At 42.6% G+C, this 25,480-nt stretch overlaps 1 protein-coding gene across 1 annotated transcript in view; it reads left to right on the forward strand.

The window, feature by feature from the left end:
- The window catches only part of RUNX1 (runt-related transcription factor 1), a 370,084-nt gene that overhangs the window by 9,770 nt on the left and 334,834 nt on the right, over positions 1-25,480 (forward strand). The window contains exon 2 of the mRNA XM_006886733.1: positions 3,989-3,995. Within this exon, the coding sequence (XP_006886795.1) occupies positions 3,989-3,995 (7 nt within the window). The remainder of the gene's footprint in view (positions 1-3,988; positions 3,996-25,480) is intronic.

Consider the following 25,480-nt stretch of genomic DNA (forward strand, 5'->3'; position numbering starts at 1 on the left):
ACTGGGATAATTGGGATGGGAGTGTCAGAGACAGTGCGATTGGCACAGGACAGAGCGGAGTTTAGGGCTGTTGTACATAGGGTCGCTATGAGTCACAGGCGACTTGACGGCACATAACAACAACAACCCTCTCCACCCATCACATTGTGTGACCCTATGATTAACACCCTCACACCCTTACTCCCTGCCCATCCTAGCAACATATTTTTAAGAGATGCACTTCATTTTCTTATAGGATGTAGTTATGGTACTATTTCAAGCATACAAGACATTTCCCCCACATTATCCTAGTTAGATTCCCTCAGTTAACTGCCATTCTTTAAAGAACTCCAGAAAAGGCTTTGGTGCCTGAACCGATGTTAACATCTACAAAGCATTTTTTTCCTGCAACTCTTGTTCCTGGGATTCCTTGTGTCCATCAAGCTGCTTCCTTAGTCTTTTTTTAGCAGAGTAAAACAATTCTGAAATTTTATGTGTCTTTTTTGGCTTCTGATCTCCCCCTAAAAGAAAAAAAAATTATGATAAGCATTTTGCCCCTCAATGGCAGAAAGGGAACATTTTCTTATAAATCTTTTCCAGACCATGACTATGGCCAGGAAGCTCTTCAGAAAACTTAAGGTGTTCTGGGAACACAAAACAGTTTGACCACATGTCACCTCCCAGCTTGACCCCTCGTCTGATTCACATAGCCTTCCGCTTTGGTGGAAGACATACGTTCCAACAAAAATGAAAAATTATCTTTCAAAATTGATGTCCCCTATACCTCAACCAGTTTCTATCCCTTCTTCTATCTTCTTCCCCACTGTTTATCTTTTCCCTCTGTCTCGTCTACTCACCATCTTTTCTTTTCTTTTGAATCATAAAGATTCAAGAAAAAGAAAAAAGAAATGAGCATCTCAACAATGACTGAAGTGATATATCGTGTCTTAATGATAGAATGAGAGTAAAGCTTTTCCTTGCCTTTAGCAGTGAAAACTGTGTTTGGCTTCATGGAAAGGAAACTTTGACCACAGTGGCTTCACCAGAGAGCCATTGGACTATCTCCTCTGGGAGAGGAGGCTCAGGACAAATCTGCAAGATGGATTGGATGCAACTCAGGATGCTTAACCATGGAGAATGGCTGCGCACTGTCGAGGCAGGAGTGGGTGGGAGGCCTCCTGCCCTTCTTCTTGTGGAAGGTGGTTTTTTATTCAAGGATGGAAACTTTTCCCTTCCACTTACCTACTCCTGGGCCAGAACTATGCCACAGCTGCAGGTGCCTAGGAAAATGGAGTTGTCACATTCCTGTCTGTGAGGTAGAGGAAAGCAAAGGAAAGGTGGCTGGACAGGATGCTGAGCGAGCCCAGCAGTCTTTGCACACCTGGCAACAGGCTGAGCGTTGCCGTTATGTCTCATGTTGTTTGTGTCAGGAGTACTTTGAAAATGCACACACAGAAACTCTGAGCTCTTCCTTTCATCTTTCTTGGAAGTTGCAGGTAGATGCTGGCAGTTGAGAATTTATTGTTTCTTTTTCTAAGAGCAAAATAGGCAGGGGCAGACTTGATAGGTGATTTGCTTAATAACAGTCAAAGTCACATATCTTTTCAGTGTTGAAGACTAGAATCACGAATCATATACTTAGCTCTAACACTATAATGATGTGTGTGTGTGTGTGTGTGTGTGTGTGTGTGTGTGTGTTGCCATCAGACTAATATTAAATCATGGAGACACCCCCACCCCTATGTTAGTACAGAACCCTGCTCCACCAGATTTTCAATAGCTGATTTTTCAGAAGTAGGTAGCCAGGATTTTCTTTTAAAGTGCCCCTGGGTGGATCTCCCCTCCAACCTTTATCAGTTCAACAAGTTCCTCATTGACAGCACTCTTGAACTTCTCTGGGGAAGACCATGACTCCACATTCATTCATTGATGTCTAATTACAACCAACTCCTAGCTGACCCTCCAGCAGTTGCCGAGGCTGTAAGACCCTCAGGAGGAGGCTGTCCAGCTTTCTCCCATGGAGCCACTGGTGGATTCAAACTGCCAGCATTGCGTGGGTGCTGGGTTGGCAGTGCAAGTCCCTGTGGATTATGCACCAGAAACCATGACTCTTTAGAGCAGTGAAGCAGCAGCAGCAACAAGAGAATGTAACATATCCTTTGGTCCCAGAAATTCTTGCTGCAGCTACATCTATAGCAACAGTAGTCATAGCCAAACCAGAGACCTGACATGAGATGGGACCCTGAGACTGCTACAGCATTGGAACTGGAGCTAAGAGCCTTTGCCCAAGTTCACTGGTCAACTAGGGGTGAAGGGTTCATAATTCACAGGACTGAGAACTTTCTAACACTGGCCTAGAGCTGTGAAGCTCAAGACTGAGGTGTCTGTGAGCACATTTTGGAAGCTGTCCACATTGAATTCTGCTATTAACCTGGATTATAACCTTTTAACTCTCCCTCTCAAAGAATCTTTTTTATCTTTGTTAGAAAAGGAAGTTGTGCGATATCAACAATTAATCAAATACACCCTAGAAGCAGCGCCACAGAGTCAGCCTCTGTCTGTTATAACTGTTCTTGGGATATGCTGCTGTTGTTGTTATGTGCTGTTGAATCAGTTGTGACTCATAGTGACCCTGTGAACAACCACTCTGATCCTTGCCCTATTCTGAGCCAACCTCACCATCCCTGACACACCTGACCCCATTGCCAGTCACTGTGTCAATCTATTTCATACGATCTTCCTCTCTTTCACTGACCTTCTGACCTTCCAAGTGTGATATCCTTCTCCAAGGACTGATTCCTCCTGACAACATACCCAAAGTACATGAGACAGAGCTTCAGTATATATTGCTGAAAACGTAAACTATCCAGAAAATGTGTAGGATTTTGGATTCCCCCCTCCCTTCTATATCCTGATTCTGTGTAATATGTCAATGATTCAAATTCACCAGCATCTCCCAGGGAGAAATTTGGACAGCATCCTCCAAAAAGTTTAGCAACCTCAGGAGCCCACTGGAGAGCTAGTATGAGTTTGGCTCAACTCAATGGCAATGGGTTTAGTTTTGGGTAAAGAAAGATGATGGAAATGTTGTAGTAGTTTGTTCACTTTTATAGAAGTTCATTTTTTTATAAAGCACAAAAAAATAAATTGTTGTTATTGTTGTTGTTGATTGCCTTCATGTTGAGCACGACTCATAGCGACCCTATGAACAAAAGGCCTGAAGCGCCTCTACAACTATCGACATTCATCAAAAGTCATAGAATTTCCAGAGGCATGTTGTTTAGGAAGTGGATGGCACCCCTGCTTCCAAACCTGCCATAGTATATTATTGTTGTTATGTGCCATTGAGTTCCTGCAATGTATAGCGACCCTATATACAGCAGCTCTGAACCCTCCCCTGTCCTGAGCAAGTCTCACTAATTCTGATACACCAACTCCCATTGCCTCAGTTACTCTGTCAGTCCATCTCATCTTGGGTCTCCCTCTCCTGCGCTGTCCGTCAAGCCTGCCGAGCATGATGTCCAAGAACCAATCTCTCCTCCCCACATGCCCATAGTAAGTGAGGCGGAGCTTCAAAATCGTAGCCTCCAAGGAGAGACTTGGTCTCACCCTCTCTGAAACAGAAAGCACTGAAAACGTAGTATATTTTCCAGGATTGCATTCCACCTTGAGTGGTTTTCTTTGAGGGAGACGTAAAATGCTATCAGAGGGCTCTCATTCTTCTGGGCAGGACACTTGCCTGTAGCATGTGTCATCTCCAGAGTTTACTTTTTAGTACAGTCTCAAGAAAACAAAACAATACAGGCTCGAAAAAAAAATGCATTCATTTGGGTGGAAATTTTTCCCAGGAACACTTCTCACTGCAACCACAAGTTTATTAACCAACTTCTGTTTGCTCTTTGAACTAAGAGTACCAAGCCCTTGGTTACATACCATCTGCAGGCTGCATCTGTGCAACTCCATCCACATCCCTAACAGTTACATCTGAACTTGACATTGACCCACTTAGAATGTATGTAAAGCAGAAAATCTAAGGCCACTCGTAGGCATAAAACCCAAGCAAACGTCTGGAGGATGCATGATACATCCTTTAGGAGTTTGTCTTTGTCTTTTTAACCACCTTTTCCCCCACTGAGAAACCTATTGAAAATAGATTCCCCCCCCCTTAACATAGTGAAATCAGGTTTTAAAAAAAATCTTCTGTGCATTGAGGGAAATGGAGAGCAACTCAAACCGCTATTTTTTTTTAAATTATACTAGTCTATTTACAAAATTCTTAGTGAGTGCACCATTTTTAAGATCAGAAGAGCAATTACTACTAATATTTTGGGGAGGAGATAGTGTATCTTTACTTCCATATGTCACTGGTACATTTGAATTACTAAAGAGGTGTGACTAGACCACACTCTGTACAATGTCAACAGAGCAGCAATGAGCTTGAACATGGCAGATATCAAGAGAATGGCACAGGATAGGGCAGGTTCTGATCTATTGTTCATAGTGTTGTATGAATAATGAGTTGTAGTTGACTAGATGTTACCTAACAACTAAAGTGTGTATCAGAATAGAATTTTATTCCATTGTTGTGTTAGTATGTGCTGTTGAGTAACCTGTGACCCATAGTGATCCTGTGTACAGCAGATCTGAAGCCTGCCCTATCCTGAATCAGTCTCACAAATGCCAACACACCTACCCGCATTGCCCCAGTTACTGTGTCAATCCATCTCATCTGAGGTCTTCCTCCCCTGCACTATCCGTCCACCCTTCTGAGCATGATGTTCTTCTCCAGTGAAGGTCTCTCCTGGCCACGTACCCAAAGTAAGTGAGATGGAGCTTCAGAATCCTAGCCTCCAAGTAGAAACTTGGTTTCACCCTCTCCAAGCAGACCTATTTGATTTCTTGGCCGTCCATGATATTGTTTAAGGCTGTTATCTAGAACCACAGTTCGAAGGCATCTATTCTTCTTCTGTCATCCTTAATCATTGTCCAGCTCTATGATACATAACAAGTAATTGTGAAGACCAGACTGACATAGGTTTTTCACCACTGGACCAATTGGCAGCATCAGGATGGATGGTGAAGAGATTGAGATTGTACACAGCTTTAGTTTGCTTGGCTCCATAGTCAACAGTCTTGGCACCAGCAGCCAGGAAATTAAAAGGCGCATTGCCATGGGAAAGTCTGCTGTTAGGGGCCTCTCCAAAGTACTGAAGAGCAATGGTGTCTCTCTGGAGACTAAGGTGCATCTGATACAGGCCATGGTCTTCACAATCACTTGTTATGCACCAGAGAGTTGGACAATGACCAAGGAGGATAGAAAGAGAATTGATGCCTTTGAGCTATGATGCTGGAGAAGAGTATTGAGAATACCATGGACTGCTAGGAAAACAAACAGATTTGTCCTGGAAAGGGTTAAACCGGGTGGCTCCTTGGAGGCAAGGATTCTGAGGCTCTGTCTAACATACTTTGGACATGTTGTGAGGAGAGACCGGTCCTTAGAGAGGGGCATCATGCTTGGGAGGGTGGAGGGACGGCGCAGGAGAGGAAGGCCCTCTATGAGGTGGATTGATTCAGTGACTGGGATAATCGGGATGGGAGTGTCAGAGACAGTGCGATTGGCACAGGACAGAGCGGAGTTTAGGGCTGTTGTACATAGGGTCGCTATGAGTCGCAAGCGACTTGATGGCACATAACAACAACAACATGCCCTTTTAGAAGTAAATCGCCAGGCTTTTCTTCCAAGTTACTTCTGGGCAGACCAAACCGCCACCCTTTCAGTTAGGGGCTAAGCACCTTAATTCTTATCTACCCAGGGAGTAGCTAATAGTAAACGCAACTCGCTGCCATTGAGTTGGTTCTAGCTTTCAGTGACCCTGTGGGACAGAGTGAACTGCCTCCCAGAGTTCCCAAGGTTGTGATCTGTGTGAAAGCAGACTGCCACTGCTTTCTCCCTCAGAGTAGCTGGTTGGTTTGAAAACACCAACTTTTCAGCCAGCAGCAGAGCACTTAACCACTTCTCCATCAGGGTTCCTTCATAATAATAACAGCCGATATTTATTGAGCACCATGTGCCAGCACTATACCAAGCAGTTTCTTGTGTTACCTCATTAAATCTATAACTTGGAGGTAGATACTATCATTGTTAATCTGTTTTAGTTGAACGGAGTGAGGCATACAAGGGTCGGTAACTTCAAGCAGATAAAGGTGCTAGTAATGAGGACGCCAGAGAGAAGGTTAACACTGCAGCACCCTCACTCTGCCGGGAGGAGGGTTTGGGTGTTAGGATCCTTATTTTGACGTAGGGATTGATCTGAGTTCTGCAGAACAGCTGACAGTAGGAAAGGGCCTGCCTCCCATGACCTTCACTGCTCACTGTCCCCGATGGCTTTCCTGACGTTGTCTGGTATATTAGATGCTTTATGTCTCCCATCAGGGCACCTTCTCTCCTGTGCTCAGTTTTACACTCAGAGCCTCCCAAGTCAGAGCTGCAACCTGAAGGAGATATTAGGGAGACCAGTGCAGCTCACAAAGGGAGAGGAAATCCCTCTAAGCCACTGAGGTTCAAACTTGGTTTGCATCAGTACCACCTAGGGGCTGATTTAACATACAGATGCTGGACCTCAGGCCTAGCATTCTGATTCAGTAGCACTGCCAGGACTCAGGAATCTGCATTTGTAGCAGGTCTCAGATGATGATGTAATGTCAGCCAGGACAAAGCATTGGTAAAATTTTCTTTCCAATCCGGGAGTGCACTAGGGTGAGGCAGTCCAGGTGTCCCATGAGAAAAAACTTAGAGTTGCTGAGTCTCAGGGCCATGCCTCTTGAACTACACTAACCTACATACGTGGCTAAGATTGAGTGCTAAGAGCTTCCTTAAATTGTGTTCAATAAGCCAAGCTTCTCCTGGAGCCCCTGGGGTAAAACAAATAGCATGCTAAGCTACTGCCTGGAAGGATGGGAGTTCAAATCAAAACAGAAGTCCCTCAGAGGAAAGACTTGACAATCTGTCTCTTTCTGGAAATATCAGTCATTGAAATATCTCTCTAGCAGTCTGGGCCTCATAATTACAGCTGCCCACCAAGTCCATCTTTCAGGAGGGTGGGGATGCCCGAGTGCCTTCCTGACTTCTGATGCCTAGCTATTCCTGTGGTTGAAATAAAAACTCACCCCAGAAGAGACTGTAGCTGTGACAGCAAGAAGCCACCTGCATTCTTCCTGAAAACAGGGCCCCAGCACTGCTAAGTTCTAGCTCCATAATCAGAGAGACACCACTTATTTGAAGGCCTTTGAGCATGGTCTTTGTGTAGAAACATTTGTCATTTCAGAACTCCAAGTCATTAGCCCTTTGACATCATCAGGAATCTTTTTCTTCAAGTAGTTGGGTTCGAAGTTTGTTTTGGGGGTTTTTTCCAATTAACTCTATTTGGGTTTTTTTTTAAAAAAAAGGCATTTCTCATCTGATTACTCTTCAAACAGTCACAAGAGAGTCACAGAGCATTCCTTCCATTTCTTTTTGGGCTCCACTGGCAAAGAGTGCTAGAGTTTATGACTTCCCCTGACCAAAGCCAGCCAACAGCCAGCACCCTGCACATCCAAGGAGCCCACCCCTCTAATTGTTGTGTGTGAACATCTTAATGGGAAACAATTATAAGATGCTCATGCTAATTATTCTCAGCCATAAAAACATAATAATAAGATAAAATAATCAAACTCTTTTAAAGAAGTGATGCTTGAACTACCTCAAAGGAGTTTCTTTTCTTACACTGAGTGTGCAATTGCAAGGAAATAAAAACTCCGTGGTAAACAGAAGGTTCTGTTTTGAGTAGAATCCTTAGAGAGATGTGCTGCTAGCCCAAAGGCCATGTCCCTCTGATGGCTAGAATCCACCCATAGATCCACCAGAGAAAGATGGCAGCTCTCCTTCTATGAGATTTACAGCCTGGGAAACCCAATAGCAGTGTTGACTCCTTGACAGTGAGCTGAGTCGTAACTTAGAAAACACCTCTTTGTGCTCATTTAGAGCAAGCTGTTTTAAGTAAGATCCTCACTTGTCTCTGAGCCCCAGCCTCACTTCTCTCTTTCCTGTTTCTATCTTCCCTGGGAGACCAACACTGCTGTCTAGTTTCCTAGTGCTGCTGTACCACACATATCATCTGCAGGAGATTTGATAGGATATTTATTTTCTCACATTCTTGGAGGCTAAGAGTACAAGGGACTTGGCTGTGTTGATTCTTTCCTTGTTGGTAGTCCCTGGGCATTCTCTGCCTTGTAGATGGCTCTTTTCTTGGTATCTGTATTCCTTCTGTGTGGATCTCTGCTCTGTTCTGCTCTTTTTAGTAATATATTACTCTGAAGGGTTTAGGACCCACTGTATTCAGACATTACCTCATGAAAACTCCCCCACTTGGAATATTCCTATCATAGTCATGTTGAGAAACTAAGACCGGGAGATAAAGTTATTAATCCCCATTTATCATTTGATTATATGTACATATATGATTTTTGTTTTATATGCTGTCACATTGGAATCAACTCATAACTAACCCTCCAGCAGGTTTTCAAAGGCAGTAAATCACACAAAAAGAGATGGATCATCTTTTTCCTGTGGATTAGCTGGTGGATTCGCACTGTATGCCTTTGGGTTAGCAATTCAACTCCATATCTCTCTCTCTCTCTCTCTCTCCATATGTATGTGTGTGTGTGTATATATGACAGAAGAACTATTGATGCCTTCAAATTGTGGTGCTGGAGGAGAGTCCTGAACATATCAGGGACCACCAAGAAAACAAATAGGTCTGTCTTGGAGAGGGTGAAACCAAGTTCCTACTTAGAGGCTAGGATTTTGAAGCTTCATCTCACATACTTTGGCCACATGGCACAGGAGAGGAAGAATCTGGATTGAGATGAATTGTTACAGTAACTGGGACAATGGGGCTAGGTGTGTCAGAATCAGTGAGACTGGCTCAGGATAAAGCAGAATTCAGAGCTATTGTACATAGAGGTAGATTAAGAACTTAACCCCAGCTACATCACTAGTAGGAAAGAGACTTCTCTCTTTTTCTCACACAGCACCCTTCCTCCATTTAGACTCCTGTGGAACAGGGTCACAGCCTGCAGACTTAGACTGCTTGTGCTCAAAATGCCAGCTCTGTCCCCAGGCACCAAGTGAGCAGACGTAACTTCTCTATGCTTCTCATCCCTCATCTGTACAATGTGACAATGGCTTCTCATTGGATTATCAAGATGACTGAATTAGAAATATATAGAACTCTGCCTGCCACACTGTTCTTCCCCCCCCCATACATTATTACACTTTAGGTGAAAGTTTACATAGCATATTTGTTTACCCAGTCAATAATTCAGACCCAAATTGTCCACATCATTAGTTGTAATTCCTCCATGTGTCACATTCGTTGTTCTGAGAAGCATAGTCTTTACATCACTTATATGACAATCCTGTTTATTATTTGCAGGATAGTGACCTCCAAGAGTGACTTTCAAGTTAGAAGTTTTATCATGGTAATTAATTCAGGGGTTCCTCTAGTCTCTTTCCTAACAGTAAATGTGATGATTGGTTTTGGTTTTTGGATGTTTTTTTACATTTTTGCCTTGTTTTGTTTTGAATCTTGTTGTACATTTTTCAGTCCATTCAAACCATGGGTTTCTTTGTGGTTTTGATCAGAGTGGCCGGTGAGAGTAGCTAGGTACCCGCTAGTTTTTCCAGTCTCAGGTTAAATGAGGTTCCTGTGATCCATTAGTCTTTGGGACTAATTTATCACCTTAAGTTTTCATTTTACCTCAGTCTGCTATGTGCCAGGTGAGAAGAGGCCAACAGTTGCTTTTCAGATGGAAGCTAGTAAGCTTTTAAGGCCTTAGATGCTACTCACCAGACTAGTAGAATACTGAATATCCCATGGACTGCCAAAAGACCAAACAGATATGTCTTGGAAAAAGTGTAGCCAGAGTGCTCCTTGGAGACAAGGATGGCAAAGCTTCATCTCACATACTTTGGGCATACTGCTAGGAGTAGCAGTCCACTGGAGAGGTCTTTATGCTTGGGAAGGTAGAGGATAGGGAAAGAGAGGAAGACCCTCAATTAGATAGATTGAATGCAACGGTGGGTTCAAGTATGTCAGAGATTGTGAGGATGGCATAGGATAGCACTCAGTTCAGATCTGCTATTCACAGGTCAGTATGAATTGTACTCAACTTGATGGCATTTAACAACAACACATAGCAACAACAATGAAGTGTTAAAAGGAAGAGCGACATATGCATGAGCCATCTCTCAACATGGATGAATCTAGAGGATATTATGCTAAAGTGCAGTAAGTCAAATACACAAGAACAAGTATTATGTGAGACCATAATAAAAAGGAAACTCTGGTGGCCTGGTGGTAAGGAGTTGGATTGCCAGCCCAGGGCACACAGTTCCAGTTCAAATCTATCAGCTGCTTTGTTGGAGATAGGTGGGCAGCTTCCTCCTCACTGGAGGATATTTGTCTTGTATTGTTTCATACCTCTCGCCGGCTTTTTCTTGGTCACGATGTGTTTACTTCTTCATATTGTGTGCTGTGTGTCCCATCACAGTCATTTTCTTCTGTCTGATACCTAGTTAGTACTTTCCCTTCCCATCTTCTTGCTTCTCTTTTTGTGTATATGTCTACTAGATTTATAATAATTGTTTGTTGTTATTTTTGTTATGTGTTGTTGGGTCTGCTCTGGCACAGCTGCCTTCTCACTACCCTATTTTCCCACCACTGTATCTTTTCCCAACATCTAGTCTCTCCTGATGGCAGGGCCAAAGTAAGCAAGACAAAGTCTTATCACCTAGCTTCTAAGGAGCATTCCAGTTGTACTTCTTCTGAGTTAAATTTGTTCATTCTTGGAGTCCATGGTAAATTAATATCTTTCACCCACATCACAATTAAAATGTGCCAACCTTCCTTCAGTCTTCTTGCACATGAATGTGAGGTAATTGAAAATACTATGAGTCGAGTCAGGCATTTCTTAGTCATCAAAGTGCCGTCTTTGCTTTTCCATGCTTTAAAAGATCTCTTGGAAATATTTTACCAATGTAATACATTATTTGGTTACTTGACCACTATTACCATTGGCATTGGTTACTGATCCAAGAATAATGAAATCATACAAAACTGAATTTCTTCACAATGTTGTTTATTGGTTCAGTAGTAAAGATTTTTGCGTTCTTTATGTTCAAGTGTAATTCTGCTGAAGATTGTTATCTTTGAATTGTATATGTAAGTGCTTCAAGTAGCCTTCATTTTCAGTAAGCAAGGTTGTATAATATTATGAACAAATTCTTATACGTGAGTGCCATTTGTGCTGTTTCTGTGACCGCATTTGGTCACCTGCAGGTGGGACTCTTGTGCTCCTGACACCGGATGACAGGCACAGGGATGAGGTACGGTGTACATCAACAAGAGTCTTAGATTGAGGCTGAAACCTCAAGCTGAGTGGTACTGAATGGGCTTTGGTACTGAGTCTTCTGCTCACCCTGACATCCAGAGATGAAACGAGAGGGCAGAACTGCTTCAACTACAAACTAAGAGACATATAACTGAGTCATTGCCTTATATAATGCATCGTCAGTTATATGTAAGTAGATAACTTACACACTCTCTCCAAATCAAACCTATTGCCCTGGAGTTGATTCTGACCTCAGCTCTAACATTGTGTGTGAAGACCTGGGACAGACTCAAAGCTGTCCCTCCTTAACTCTATAGCCCATGGTCTCCAGGTGGCACAAATGGTATTGCCTTAACTGCTGATCTAAGAGTTGGCTGTTTAAATCAATAGCTTCTTAAACAAAGACTTGGTGACAGTCAAGAAAACCCCAGGGAGCAGCTCTATTCTGTAACACAGGGGATCATCATGAGTTCGGATCAGTTCAAAGCAGGTTTAGGGTTTTGTTTTCTTATGTTTTAACTCTACCACTGTATTTCTCCTTCATCACCATTGTCTTTGAGCTGTGGTACTGGAGAAGAACCTTGAACATGCCATAGACTGCCAAGAAAACAAACTGGTCTGTCCTAGAGAGGGTGAAACCAAGTTTCTCCTCGGAGGCAAGGATTTTGACGTTTCGTCTTACATATTTTCGGCATATTGCCTGGAGGGATCAGTCATTGGAAAAAGACATGCTTGGAAGGGTGAAAAGGAAAATCCTGGATGAGATGGACTGACACAGTAACTGGGAAAATGGGGGTAGGTATATTAGACACAATGAAACTGGCTCAGGATAGGATAGTTCAGAGCTGTTGTATACAGTGTTACTATGAGGGTTTGCAAGTTGCAGGCAACTTGATGGCACATAGCAACAACAATAACCATGTTTCTCACCCCCAGCTCTGTCATTTGGTGTTGGATCATTCTGTAGTCTATCCTGTGCATATGTAGAATATTTAGCAATATCATTAGCTTCTAGCTGCTAGATGCCCAACCTCCAATGTATCTAAGTATTGCTAAATGTTCTCTAAATTTTGTTTCAAGGGACGAAGTAACTTTGATGAAGCACCACTGCTCTAGAAAAGTTTTAAGAACCAGTCTCCTATCTCTGCTTCCCATTCATTCATGTACAGAGAAAATAAAGTATGATGATTTTGACACATCTCCTATATGTTTGTACATCACACTATATTGGCCCTCACCCCCGCACAAGTCCTCTAATGCTCTGAGCAAGAACCGTAAAAGCAGAGTGGTCAGCATATTCCCCGTGGTTTAGAGGAGCGAAATGGTGTCCAAAACTCCAGTCTGCTGAAAGTAGACACAAATGAACCCACACACTATAAAACTTTCGTAAATTAGCCAGCTCTTTTAACTCCATCTTCATTTGGTTTTCTAGGGCAAAGGTGGTGGGAGCTGTAGGGAGCTGTGCACTTAACAACCTAAAACCACACCTCTCTGGGGTTTCTATCCACTAGTGGCTTCACAGGAAACAGGCAATCTCCCACATGAAATGTATGGCCATGGAAACCTACTGAAAGGGCAGCTGTGAGTCAGTTTCAAGTCAGTGGCAATGAGTTTATGAGATGAAGAAGCTCTAGTGACATGGTGGTTAAAGCAGTCATCTGCTAACCAAAAAGCCAGGGGTGATACCTACTAACTGATCATGGGAGAACAATGTTAGTCTGCTTCCATAAAGATTTACAGCCTTAGGAACCCTATAAAGTAAGTCTAACGTCACCACGAATTGGAACTGCTTTGACAGTAGTGAGTTAGGTTTTTGCATTTATAATAGTGCCTCTGTGTTGCTTTGCCTGGCTGATGCAAACAATGAGAGGACACTGAAAGGATGAAAGGTATTGTTTGAATTTTATTTCACAAACACCATTATGTAGTTTCATGTGCATGTGAAAGTTGGACAACAGTAAGGAAGAGCAAAGAAGAACTGATGCCTTTGAATTGTGGTCTGGATGATGAGTAATGAAGATACCATAGACTGCCAAAAGAACAACAACAACAAAAGCTATCTTGAGGGAAGTGTAACCAAAGTGGTGCTACTTAGAATCAAGGATGGTGAAACTGTCTCGTCACTTTGGGCATGTTGTCAAGAGAGACCAGTCCTTGAAAAAATGCATCATGCTGAGAAAAGTTGAGGGTTAGTGAAAGAGGGGAAGACTCTCAATGAGGTCATCTCACATGGCAACAACAGGCTCGAGCATGGCTGAGTGTGAGGATGCCACAGGCAGGGCAAGGCTTCGGTGTGCTGTTCCTAGGGTCCATATGCATCGTGATGGACTCAGTAATAGCCAACAACGACAATCACATTTGTCATGAATTGTTGCCTGCTACAAGTAGGACTCACATAGTCCTTGTTATCTATATGGGGCAATTACTGTTACTTATGCAGGGGCAATTGTTCCCATTTTACAGATGGTTGACTAGGACACATAATGTCCAGGGGATTTGTCCGAAGTCACAGAGATGGGAAGAAGCGGAGCCATGCTCAACCCCAGTCTGACTTCAGTGCCTGCACACTTGGTCTATGCACAGTCTTAAGGAATGGTCATTTATCAAAGTTGAGACTTAGATAGTCATGGCCTTTGGAATAGATTTTCTGAATAAGTGAACTCAATTTCTAATTAGAGATGTCATGGCACATGTGACTAGGATTTGGTGATAAAAGGTCCCTTAACTCTTGAACATAGAAATCCCATGTTACTAAGCTATTCCACTGTTAGGAATATACCCCAAGGAAAAGAAAACTAAGACATAAATGGAGATTTATACAACTGTGTTCATAATAATGCTATTCACAATAGCAATAAAATGGAAACAGCACCTATGTGTACCAAAAATGAATGGATAGAGAAATTATGGTACATTCACACAGTGGAATACAATACAGCACTAAGAAGCAACAATTTCATAAAATATTATATAACATGAAAGAGTGTAGAAAGCGTTATGCTGTGTGAACTCAGTGTCATAAGGACAAATACTGTATAACACCATTATCGTAAAAATAGAAGGATAACTAGTAAGATGTTTATAAAAGTCCAAAAGGGGAAGATGAGGAGGACAGAGAGGTGGAGCTTGGGGAGGGGGCAAATCACTAGGTGCATGGAGGAGGTGTGAAGGAATTAGGAAATACCCAATGGGGATCTGAAACACAGGGTGATAGTAGGCATAGATCAATGGTGATTAATTTTATAAAATACAATGTATATGAATGATCGTATGAAACACAATGCAAATGAAGAAATGTATGAAACACAATGTACATGCAAATGAAGGAATGTATGAAAGACAATGTATATGAATGAAACACAATGTGTACAAATTTTGTATGCATACCAATATAAAATAAATTTATTAAAAAGATCCCTTAACTAATTTAAAGCTCTGTTTTTAAATACACAGTGATCTTTCAACAGGTCAATTTTGAATAATTATGACTGTTAAGTGTTTGTTGGGTAAAGGCTTTTAAAAGCCAGGGAGAATGAAACAAAAACATCAAACATGATTTCTTTCAAAGACCTTTCAAATTATAAAAGTTGTTGTTGTTAGGTGCCATTGAGTTGAGTACAACTCATAGCAACCCTATGAACAAAAGATCTGAACCCAGTCCTGTCCTGAGCTATCCTCATACTTCCTGATATTCAAGAACCCATTTCAGCAGTCACTTTCTCAATCCACCAGTTGAAGGTCTTCCTCTTCTTTGCTGACCCTTCCCAACATCATGTACCTCTCCAAGGAATAGCACCTCCCAGCAATATGTCCAAAGTATATGAGGAGAAGCCTCATCATTCTTGCCTCCAAAAAGCACTCCAGCTGCACCCTCTCCAAGATATATCTATTTATTCTCTTGACAGTCGTTTGGAATGTTCAATGCTCTTCTCCAACATCGCAGCTCAAAGACATCAATTCTTTTTCTGTCATCATTATTCATTGTCCAGGTCTCGAATGCATAGCTAGTAATAGGAAAGACCATGGCCTTAGTCCTCAAACTGACATCACTTCTCCTCAATAATTTGGAAAGGTTTGGCAAACACCTTACCCAGGAGTTGGCATTAAGTTTTCTATCTCACCTATCTAGGTAACTTTGCCAAAAGCAGCTGGGTAATGGATGGCTCATTAGACATCCAGCTCGATGCACCCACTTTCTTTTAATCTCCCACTTTAGAGAAATATTCAGTAAAAGTTTGGCAAGGTATGGTGCATATGTATGATACCCTTGCACTTCTGCACACCAACATCTGACTATGAGGAGAATAAGGGACTCCTGGTGGACCCTGATGGAGCCTTGGTTGCATAGTGTGTGTAACATGATGGGCTCCTAACTGAAAGGTCAGCAGTTCAGATCCACCAATCACTCCATGGAAGATTGATGAGCCATGAAGACTTATAAATGTTAAAGATTTATAGCCTTGGAAATCTGATAGAGGATCCCCATAAGTCAGAACCAACTCAAGAGTAGGGGGTTGTTTGTTTTGTTTTATTTGTTTAATGTTGTTGTGGTAAGCTACCATTGGGTCCACTATGACTCATAATAAACTTATGAACAACAGATCAGAACCTTGCCCTATCTTGTGCCATCTTCACGATCTCTGTCATGCTCAAGCCCGTTGAGGTAATCACTGGGTCAATGCATCTCTCTGAAGACGGTGAATTCATCTCACATACTTTGGACACATTATCAGAAAAAAAAAACCGGTGAAAAAAAAAAACAAGGCGAAAAAAGGAAAAAAGCAAAAAAAAAAAAGAAAAAAACCAAAAAAAAAAAATTAAAAAAAAATCAAAGCAACCCAAACCCACAAGATCCTGGCTATTTCCAGAAAGTACCCCTGCACTTAATCCCTTCTGCTCAGGAGTCAACAGGAAGCACCTCTGTTAACAGCCACAACCACAGCTAAGATAAAATTGGGCTTTATTCTATTCCAGAACAGGTCTTCACGCATACTCTGCCCAAATACATGCCTACTTATCTCTGCAATTTGCATTTTTATCCCAAAGACTTGGTCTCCTGGTTCTCTTTTCCGTGGGTCTGGTTATCGAGGCTCTTCTTAACTCTGAGTTAGATCATATCTATTGGGACCTTCATGAGAGAGTCATTCCTTCTGGTTACTTTCCTCCTCCTTCATGCTTTGCATCTGGCTAGTGTTCTGTACCATCAAGTCGGAACCAACCCTCCCGAGGGTTTTCAGAGGCAGTAGTCACACAGAGAGGATTGCTCATCCTTCTCTCAAATCACTGTTTCTTAAGTGATGAGTATTAATTAAGGGGAGTATTAAGGATTTAGAAGAACATATGGCAATGTCCCCCTATAGCACCAGACAGCTCTGATGGCCTAGTGACAGGAAGCCGTGCTGCAATCGTGAAGGCACACAGTTCAAATCCAACAGCTGCTCTATAAGAGAAGGAGTGATAGTCTCCTTCTGTGCGATTAACTGCCTCTAAAAACCCACCATAGGATGAGCTATAGGTTGGTTCCAACTCAATGGTGCCCAATAACAACAATGGCAATGTCTTAAGATGTTATTGATTGTCACAATCAGAGTGTGTGTGTGTGTGTGTGTGTGTGTGTGTGTGGTGCTGGCAACTACTAGATAGAGCCCAAAGTTGCTGCTAAACATCCTATAATGCTCAGAATAGCAACCCAAGAACAAAGAATTATCAGGCTCAAATGTTAATATGACCAGCAATCTAATCATCTTCTGTATCACAGAGATACAGAAATAGAGATAGGATTCTGTCCTTTCTTCCATTCTTGGTGTTTTACTTTATAGAAAGTGCATCCATCATCAGGACTTTAATCTCTATAAAGACACCCATCAAAGGGTAAATGGAGACTGTCAAAGATCTTAAAATTATGGAGGCAGTGGTCAATTATGGATCCCAAAAGGCTTTCTTGATCCTTTATTTGTGGTGAGTACTTTAAAGCATACAAGGGATTTCAGACCTGGGATTATGTGAAGAAGGGAACTATCGCCTTAAACAGATGGCCTGGTGACTATCATGAGGACTTTGAATAACACAAGAAAAGAAAGAGGACAGATAGCAGACCAAAGAATCAAGCATAGGTTGGAGCTGAGGACACCCTTCAGAGACAGGAGATCAAAGACTAGAGAGAAGAGATAAGAGGTAATGAGGACCGAGAGACAGAGTCAGAGAATACTGCTAGTGAGAGGTTGACCAGATGGCCTTTGGGGATATTCAGGGAGCACACGTAGGAAGTATCTCTTGCAGGAGTCAACAGATTCCCTTAGGAGAGAAGTTAGGATTGGAGGGCAATAAGGTTCCCTAGGAGAAGAGCAGGAGACATGTGGTTGAGACTTCAGGGAAGGGGTGTACACACAAAAGCAAAGGGCAGCCTGGAACACCAGCAAATACTTCTCAGGGAAATGCACTTCCACCACCAAGCTGGAGGCGTGGGGAGGATCATTGGTGGTTCAGTGCTAGAATTTTGGTTTTTATTCTTTGCCAGTGAGTCAACTATGACTCATAATGACGCCAAGAACAACAGATCTGAACCTTGCCCCATCCTGTACTAGCATCACAATCTACATCATGCTTGGGTCCATTGTTACCCCTCAGAATGGGGTTTTCCATGTAGGAGACATGGGTTTTATTTAAAGTCAGTGAACTTAACGTGCAGCCACCTTCCTTTCAGTGGAAACTTGTTTCAGTGGAGCTTTCACTTAGAAGGACAAGGAAGAAAGGCTTGGTGATTTATTTCTGAAAATCAGCAGTGAAAACTCTACAGAGCACAGTGATTATTTGTTCTGCAGCCCATCATGGGCATAGGCCAGGACCAGGGAGCATTGTCCTCCGTTATGTCTACATGGGTTGGGGAGGGACAACTCAATGAGAGCTAGCAGCAACCAGGGTCAGAGGACTGTGGATTATTGTACCTATTGCATGCCAGCCCGCCAAGCACAATTCACACAAAGCCTTATGAGCCAAACTTGTTATACCCACTTTACAAGTGAGAACACAGAGGATCTGAAAGTTGAGGTAATGAAAATGGGTTTCAAGCTCTGTAAAGTTAAGACAGCGAGCCAGGGTTGCACAGTCTATAGTCACCGCTCTAAAATGTAAGGGTCTGATTGCCTTATATGAAACCATGTTAAGCTCCCTCTTAATCTGCTCAGTATTAAATCATGCACTGAAATGTCCTCTAACTTGAATTTGGAGTTTGGAATTTGAAATGCCTACCAACCAATCAAGAAGAGAAAGACTAGCTGAAGGCAAAAAGGGGGAAAGCCAGGAACCAACGGACTTCTATCAACTCATGAAGGATAAGAAGAGTGAAGCACAAACACCCTTCATTTCGTTCTAGATTGGGTAGTTGCAATTTCAAGTGGAACATAAATTGTGTTTAACAAAAGCAATCTTTTTCTTAATCCATGCAGCTTCAAGACGGTGGGGGCCCACAGCCCCTTGTCCCCATCTCCTCTATCTCTTACTTGACCTTTTAACCAGATTTTCACAGCCATCTCACTCAACCACCCCCACTTCCCTGCCAGGTATCTTCTGATCCTCTTAGAGCCATAGACTGTATACCTGGTAATCCCATCTGTAAAACATGTTAGCACATTATTCAAACTCCTGAAAGGAGTCCTGGTGGGGCCATGGGTAAAGCATTCAGCTATTAACCAAAGTTCAGTGACTTTAATTCTCCTCAGCAGTCCCACATGGGAAAGACCTGTTCCTATATAGAGCCTTGGGAAACCTGTGGGGCAGCTTTACTAGATAGTGTCATTATGAGTCAGATGTCAGTCAGTGGAACTCAATAACAATAAATTCCCTGAACATTGTGTGTGCACGTTCAAGTGTGCATCTTTACTCTGAATTAGGAAAGAGCCTAAAATAGAGGGACTGGTTATATGGCTTGAAACTGCCTTTAAGAACCTTGCAGGTTACTTAGAAAGACAAAGCCTATACATGAGACATAACTCAGTGAGCAAAATGAGACTTGAATTATAGCCCAGCAAACGCAAGAGCCAACACAGGATAGGAAATGATTGCTGCTCTGTGGTGGGCTGGGTCTGAGGTGGGCTCTGAGAGGATGTCGTTGTTACTAGCTGTGGTTATTATTGTAAGTTGCAGCCCTGTGTGCAAAGAGCCAAACAACTGCCCGGTTCTGTACCGCCCCATGGTCAGGTGTGAATCAGACCCTGGTGATCCACTGGGTTCTCGTCGGTTGGTCAGATGTAGATTGTCTGACCCATCTGATCTGTTTTCCTAGTCTGTGTTAGTCTAGATGTTCCACTAGAACCTGTTCAGCATCACAGGAACACACATGCCTCCATGGACAGACAGGGCATAGAGGTACATGAGGTGTCCTGGCTGAGAATCAAACACTGGTATTCTGAGTGACAGGCAGGAATTCCACCGCTGAAACACCATCGCATCTCTCAAAGAGAATGAAGGGGTAGTTGTTTTAAAGTAGGGATGGACAAGCCAAAGGATATAACTTGGATGAAGCAGTCAGGTATATAAGGCGGTCAAGATGTCTCTTCAGATCACTTGGCAGTGAAATGCAAAGCAGAGTTTTGAATGCTGCAGTATTTGGAACATGGCAGAACACAAGGAATTCCCTGGAGTGTTTGTTAAATCCTGGCTCTGTGCTGAAAGACGCTGGGAAATGCAAGGCCCAAGAACCTGCATTTTAACAACTCTATGGTCTCAGCTGTGCTGTGAGAAACATTCCATATTAGAAAGACTTTGGCTTTACTGAAGTTAAAAGGAAGTCAACATGAGACATTAAAGATGAATACAATTTCGTGAATTCTACTTCTGATGGCTAACATTACCTCAGACATTATCTACATAGTCTCGTTTTCAGATTCCTACTCATAGATTTACTCCAAGGCTACTGATTTCCAATCTCAGTTCTCAGATAGTACTTAGTGACAATTAAACTGGATTCAAGACATGTCCTTTAAAGAGTATGCCATCAGATCCAAAGCTAATCTGAGATCAAACGGGTTCTGTTGCCATTTTAAAAAAAATAAACAACGAAAACCCGGACTCACTGCCACTGAGTCATTTTCTTTAATTCATCGCAACTCTCCATCAGGCTTCTGATGCTGTCAATAGCGCAGGAGGAGACTGCCCATCATCATCTCTCAGAGCAGCTGGTGGATTCCAGGGTTAACAGGGCAAACCCCTTTGGACTAAGCTGGTGGCAAAGTCAGCCAGCCTGTCACCTCATGAACCCATGTGTGCCCGGTTAAGCTGTGCTCCAGGAGTTTTCTTTTTCCTTTGAGTTTTCAACTGCAGAGTTTACAGAAAAAGGTCACCAGGCCTTTCTTCTGAGGCATCCCTGGGTGGACTTGATTTGCCCCATCCAGGGACTCTTAAATCACCTCTAGAAGCCCGAGTAAGGGTTCCAAATTCTGTACCATTACACAAAATCAATGCTGGCCTTTGCATTTCTTTCTCATGTCCTACTCCTCTCCCACCACATCTTGGCTGCAAACCAACTCTAGGCTCTCCTAAATCCCAGAAGGTGTTCCCAGATAGGATTTAAAAACTCACTTAACTGTTTCAAACTCCCATTTCCTCTCGAGCATACAGGAATTTACTTTTCCATTAGCAAGGTGGTGTGTGTTAAACCAAGCCTCAGGAATAAATCCAGCTCTAAATTAAATGCTTGCATAGTATCCATAAGGACTTGCAATTAACAGGCACCTCTCAACAAGCAGCTCCTAAAGCATGCTTGTAACAAAAAATTTATCTAGAACGATGGGTCAGAAATCTCCCAAAGTCTTGCCATTTAAACCATGGTTTCCGGACCAACATCACTTGGGAATTTGCTACAAGTGCATAACCTCAAGGCCCAAACTAGACCTGCTAAATTATTATTGTTGTTATCATTATTGTTGCAGATACACTAGAGTCGTTCGGTTTATAACTACCCCATGTGCTTTGTAGGATTGCCTTGTAAGCTTATAAGGGTTTCCTGATTGCCATCTTTAGGGAAGCAGATAGCCAGACCTTTCTTCCTTGGCATTACTAAACAAATTCCAACTACCAACTTTTGGATTAACTGTCATTGATAAATGGCTTGTACCATTTAGCCTCTTTGACCAGCTAAATTAAGAGTATGCATTCCTTAGGTAGTGGGCTCCTATATTGTTCTGGCAATTCTAATCCACTAAGAACTCCACTGAAGGTGGCAGGGCAATCTCCTCCTTTGCTATTTACAGACTGTGAAAACCTGCTTGAAGGTCAGGTGAGTATTGGTTCCAACTCAACCACAATGAGTTTTGAGTGGTTTTAACAAAAGGCCATGGGATTGACTAAATCTCCAGCAGAGAGCTGATCCCACCACAAGGTCTGGGATTGTTTTTGAACTCACAGCCTCTCTGCCTCTAGTAGCTGAAGGGGCAGTGGAATCGGTTTCTGGGTGCAGGTTTCACCTCCACCCTTCCTGATGCTCTTGGGTGGCTGCACGTGTGCTGTCCGGTTTTTCACTTCTTGGGGGAAGCTTCTTAAAACAGCCCGCGCAAGCCTCGCTTCTACGGGTGGCGCCGCACTACCTCTTTTCTCTCAAAGAGCCCGGATGCTGACAGCCTCAGATGGAGGCATCCTGTTTGTCGAAAAATAAACTGGCAGTTACAGCCCGGTTGCGAGAGCGAGAAAACCACAGGCCTGCGCGGCGCTGATAAGGCGCGGGCGGCAGCTTTTGCAGAAGTTCCGTCGCTGCAGCGCGCTGCGCCTGAGGCCGCGTCCCCTCCTCCTTTCCTGTCTAGGACAGTAAGACCCCGCCATTTCTAGCTGTTGATTTCTGCTCAGCCCTTTCAGTTATTTCACCCGGGTTGGTTGTTCTGTTTTGTTTTTTCTAAAGGATCTCCGCCCTGCACCAATGTTGGAGATGAGGTGTTCCCGTACCGAAGTAGGCAGTTACAGATCGGGACTAGTTGAAATTAAAAAGCATTGACAGTTTTAAGAAGCTGAAGTTGCTTTCTCTTCTGCAGTTCTAAATTCTTTGACCCGGTTTAAAATAAAAAAGAAAACAATTCCAGATGACACTTGTAATGCCGAAATCTGATGTAAAAGTCCACCCGCAAAGTACAGTATCCAGATTGTTTTCCTTTTTTGAGTTAGGTGACCTGGCCAGATTCCATGTGGTGAATAACTAATTACCAATCTTCCCCTTTTGGAGGGTATTAAGAGCTCTTTCCCCATTTGCCTATTATCAGATAAGCAAGAGAGATGAGAACTCAGTGGGTAACCACAGGTACAACCACAGTATTCACTGGAAACCAAACCATTTGACCCTCTGAGGCTAGGAGTGTAATTGAGAATTAACCTGAAAATAGTTCATACAAGCTGCAAAACTTAATGTTCTAAAATCTGCAATTCGGATATCCTCTGAGCATTGAAAAGAATAAGCTCCACAAAGAGAGACATCCTGAGTCAGAGAAAATGGTTCTTTCTTTATTGGAGTTAATTGAAAATGCCACCAGCCATTGTCCCACATCCCTGGGGTCTCCGTTGATTCTGGGGCCACTGAGGTCCTTTTAGTGACCTCTTCAGTGTTTAAGCTCTTTTCCAGAAATTTCAGGGGTTTTTTTGGTCACGTAGGATAGATAGACTGCGTGGACTTGTTAAACTTCCTATGTTCATGAGTAAGATCTACTTCATTTTATTGCACTTCACTTTACTGAAATTCACAGGGTTTTCCTGCAAATTGAGGTTTGTGGCAACCCTACACAAAGCAAGTCTATCAAGCCATTTTTATAACAGCATTTGATCACTTTGTGTCTCCTTGAATGCTTCAAATTTATCATAATGCTATTTCACACTTACTCTGTGGTAAAGTGTAAATATAACTTTTATATAACTTTTCTACATTTGTGTGACTTAATTTTTGGTGTGAATTGCCTTATTACAGTGGCCTAGAAAGGAACCTGCAATATCTCAGATCACAACTCAAAGTGCCTGACTTTGAAAGATTTCCAGGGATGACTTTTATTTCCCTATCTCCTTTAAAGACATTTCTTCAAATTTGCTAGTTCTTCATGCCCAGCATTTCCTTATGGGAACTCACTCCTCACTTGTCTTGTTTAAGAATCAGTCTTCTCATTATTATGTATCTTGTTGTTTTTCTCTTATCCCATGGCCTACATTGAATTACCATCAAATGATCCATGTTCTCCTGTTGAAAGTTCCACTGAGTGGCCCACGTGGACAAGAAAACTATACGTTTTATCTAATCCAGATATGTTGCCGTTAGTTGTTAATGACCCAACTCCAGCTCATGGAGACCCGATGCACAATAGAACAAAGCGCCTGAGCCATCCTCATAATCACTCAGCTGCTCAAGTCCATTGTTTCTGCCCATGTGTATTTTGAGTGTCTTCACACTAAAGGAACTCATTTTCCAGCACAACAGCAGACAATACTTAGTTGTGATCCACACAGTGATTTCCATTGCTAATTTTTGAAAGTAGGTCCCCAGGCTTATTCTTAGTCTGCCTTAGTCTGGAAGTTCTGCTTAAACCTGTCCAGTCTGGGTGGCCTTGCATTACCCATAGCATAGCTTCCAACATCACAACATGCAAACCACCACAGGCCAACACACTGACAGCTGAGTGGTGGATTGCACATAGAGAACTCCAGGTATAGAGCCCTAGTAATGTATATGATTAACTCAGGCTTGTGATGAAATAGAGGAGTGAAAGTCAATGGATGATTAATTCTTGGGCAAGGAGGTGAGAACGAGCAAGGGCTGGCTTTCACCAGGTGTAAATGGCTAAAGTACACAGTGTGCTGGGGAAGTTTGGCTTTCACTGTGACTTGGGTCAGGCTGGGAAGGTCTGGGTCAAGCCACAGTGTTTAATGCACTTAGAAGGCACTTTCTTCAGGGGCAATTGCTCACAGTAAAACATAGTTGTTTCCAGTATTTGTTTTGTAGACCTCATAGAAATGTCCTAAGTGACCTTCTTGCTCACTTGAAAAGTTGTAATAAACACATGAAGGAAAAAGTGGCTAAGTTGTTAATAGAAAGTAATAAACCTGATTTTAATGGTATAATCTAGAATTTACACACCTAATATTGCAGTGTCCTCGGCAGTCTGCACTCTATTCACCAACACCACAGTTCAAAAGCATCAGCTCTTCTCTGGTCTTCCTTATCCATTGCCTGACTTTCACATGCCTATAGAACAATTGAAAATGCCAAGACTTAGGGCAGTCACACCTTAGTCTTTAAAATGACATGCTTACTCATCAGCATTTAAAAGGGCCTTTAACAGTAGATTTGGCCAATGTAATATGGTATTTGATTTCTTGACTCTGCTACCATGGGTGTTGACATTACGGGACACAGATCACAGGCATCACAGGACATGAGAGTGTTTACATCACAGAAATTAGTGAATGCTGACATCAGGGCTTTTTTATTTCCAAGCACCCAGCACCTACTGGCTTAGGGCATAGGAAGGCAGGGAACTCCGCCATGATGCCCATTCTTCAACATTAGATGCATGTTACACTCCTGTGAGTGGGTCAGGCCGGAAGAGCCAAGATCTCCATTGAAGGCATCCTAGTTTGCACATACCAAGTGCATACTCTTCAGCTCTCTTTGCTGTACAAAGACTGATCTTTCCTTTAGTGCTGCCAGTCCTCTTCAGAATGAACAAGCTAAGCTCTCTCGGAAAACTGACCACTCTCCACCGTTTTCCTTAACTTCCTAATTAGACAATGATCTCCCTGAAAACTGCATTTGATACCTAACTTGATGGTTTTGTAGCATTAAAACTTGCATTTTCTCTGTTATTGGGAAACACCTTTTTCCTGCCCCTAGAATTCTTGTTAGCCTTTGAAATGGGATCCCCCACACCTGGAAGCATTAATCATTGGCCTCCATCTTTTTCCTACTTCCCTATGGAAGCAAAGACATCTGTGGTGGGAGGGAGTAGAAGAGGGTGTCCTTGGGCTAATCTACCTGTGATGGGTACATTCTCTTGTGTACCCATTCTTCTGAGAGTCATATCTTAGCAGGGCCTGTCCTCAGAACTCATGC

This window comes from Elephantulus edwardii, unplaced genomic scaffold (genome assembly GCF_000299155.1).
Source record: "Elephantulus edwardii isolate Elephantulus edwardi_28Jun2011 unplaced genomic scaffold, EleEdw1.0 scaffold00051, whole genome shotgun sequence".
Taxonomy (NCBI): Eukaryota; Metazoa; Chordata; class Mammalia; order Macroscelidea; family Macroscelididae; genus Elephantulus; species Elephantulus edwardii.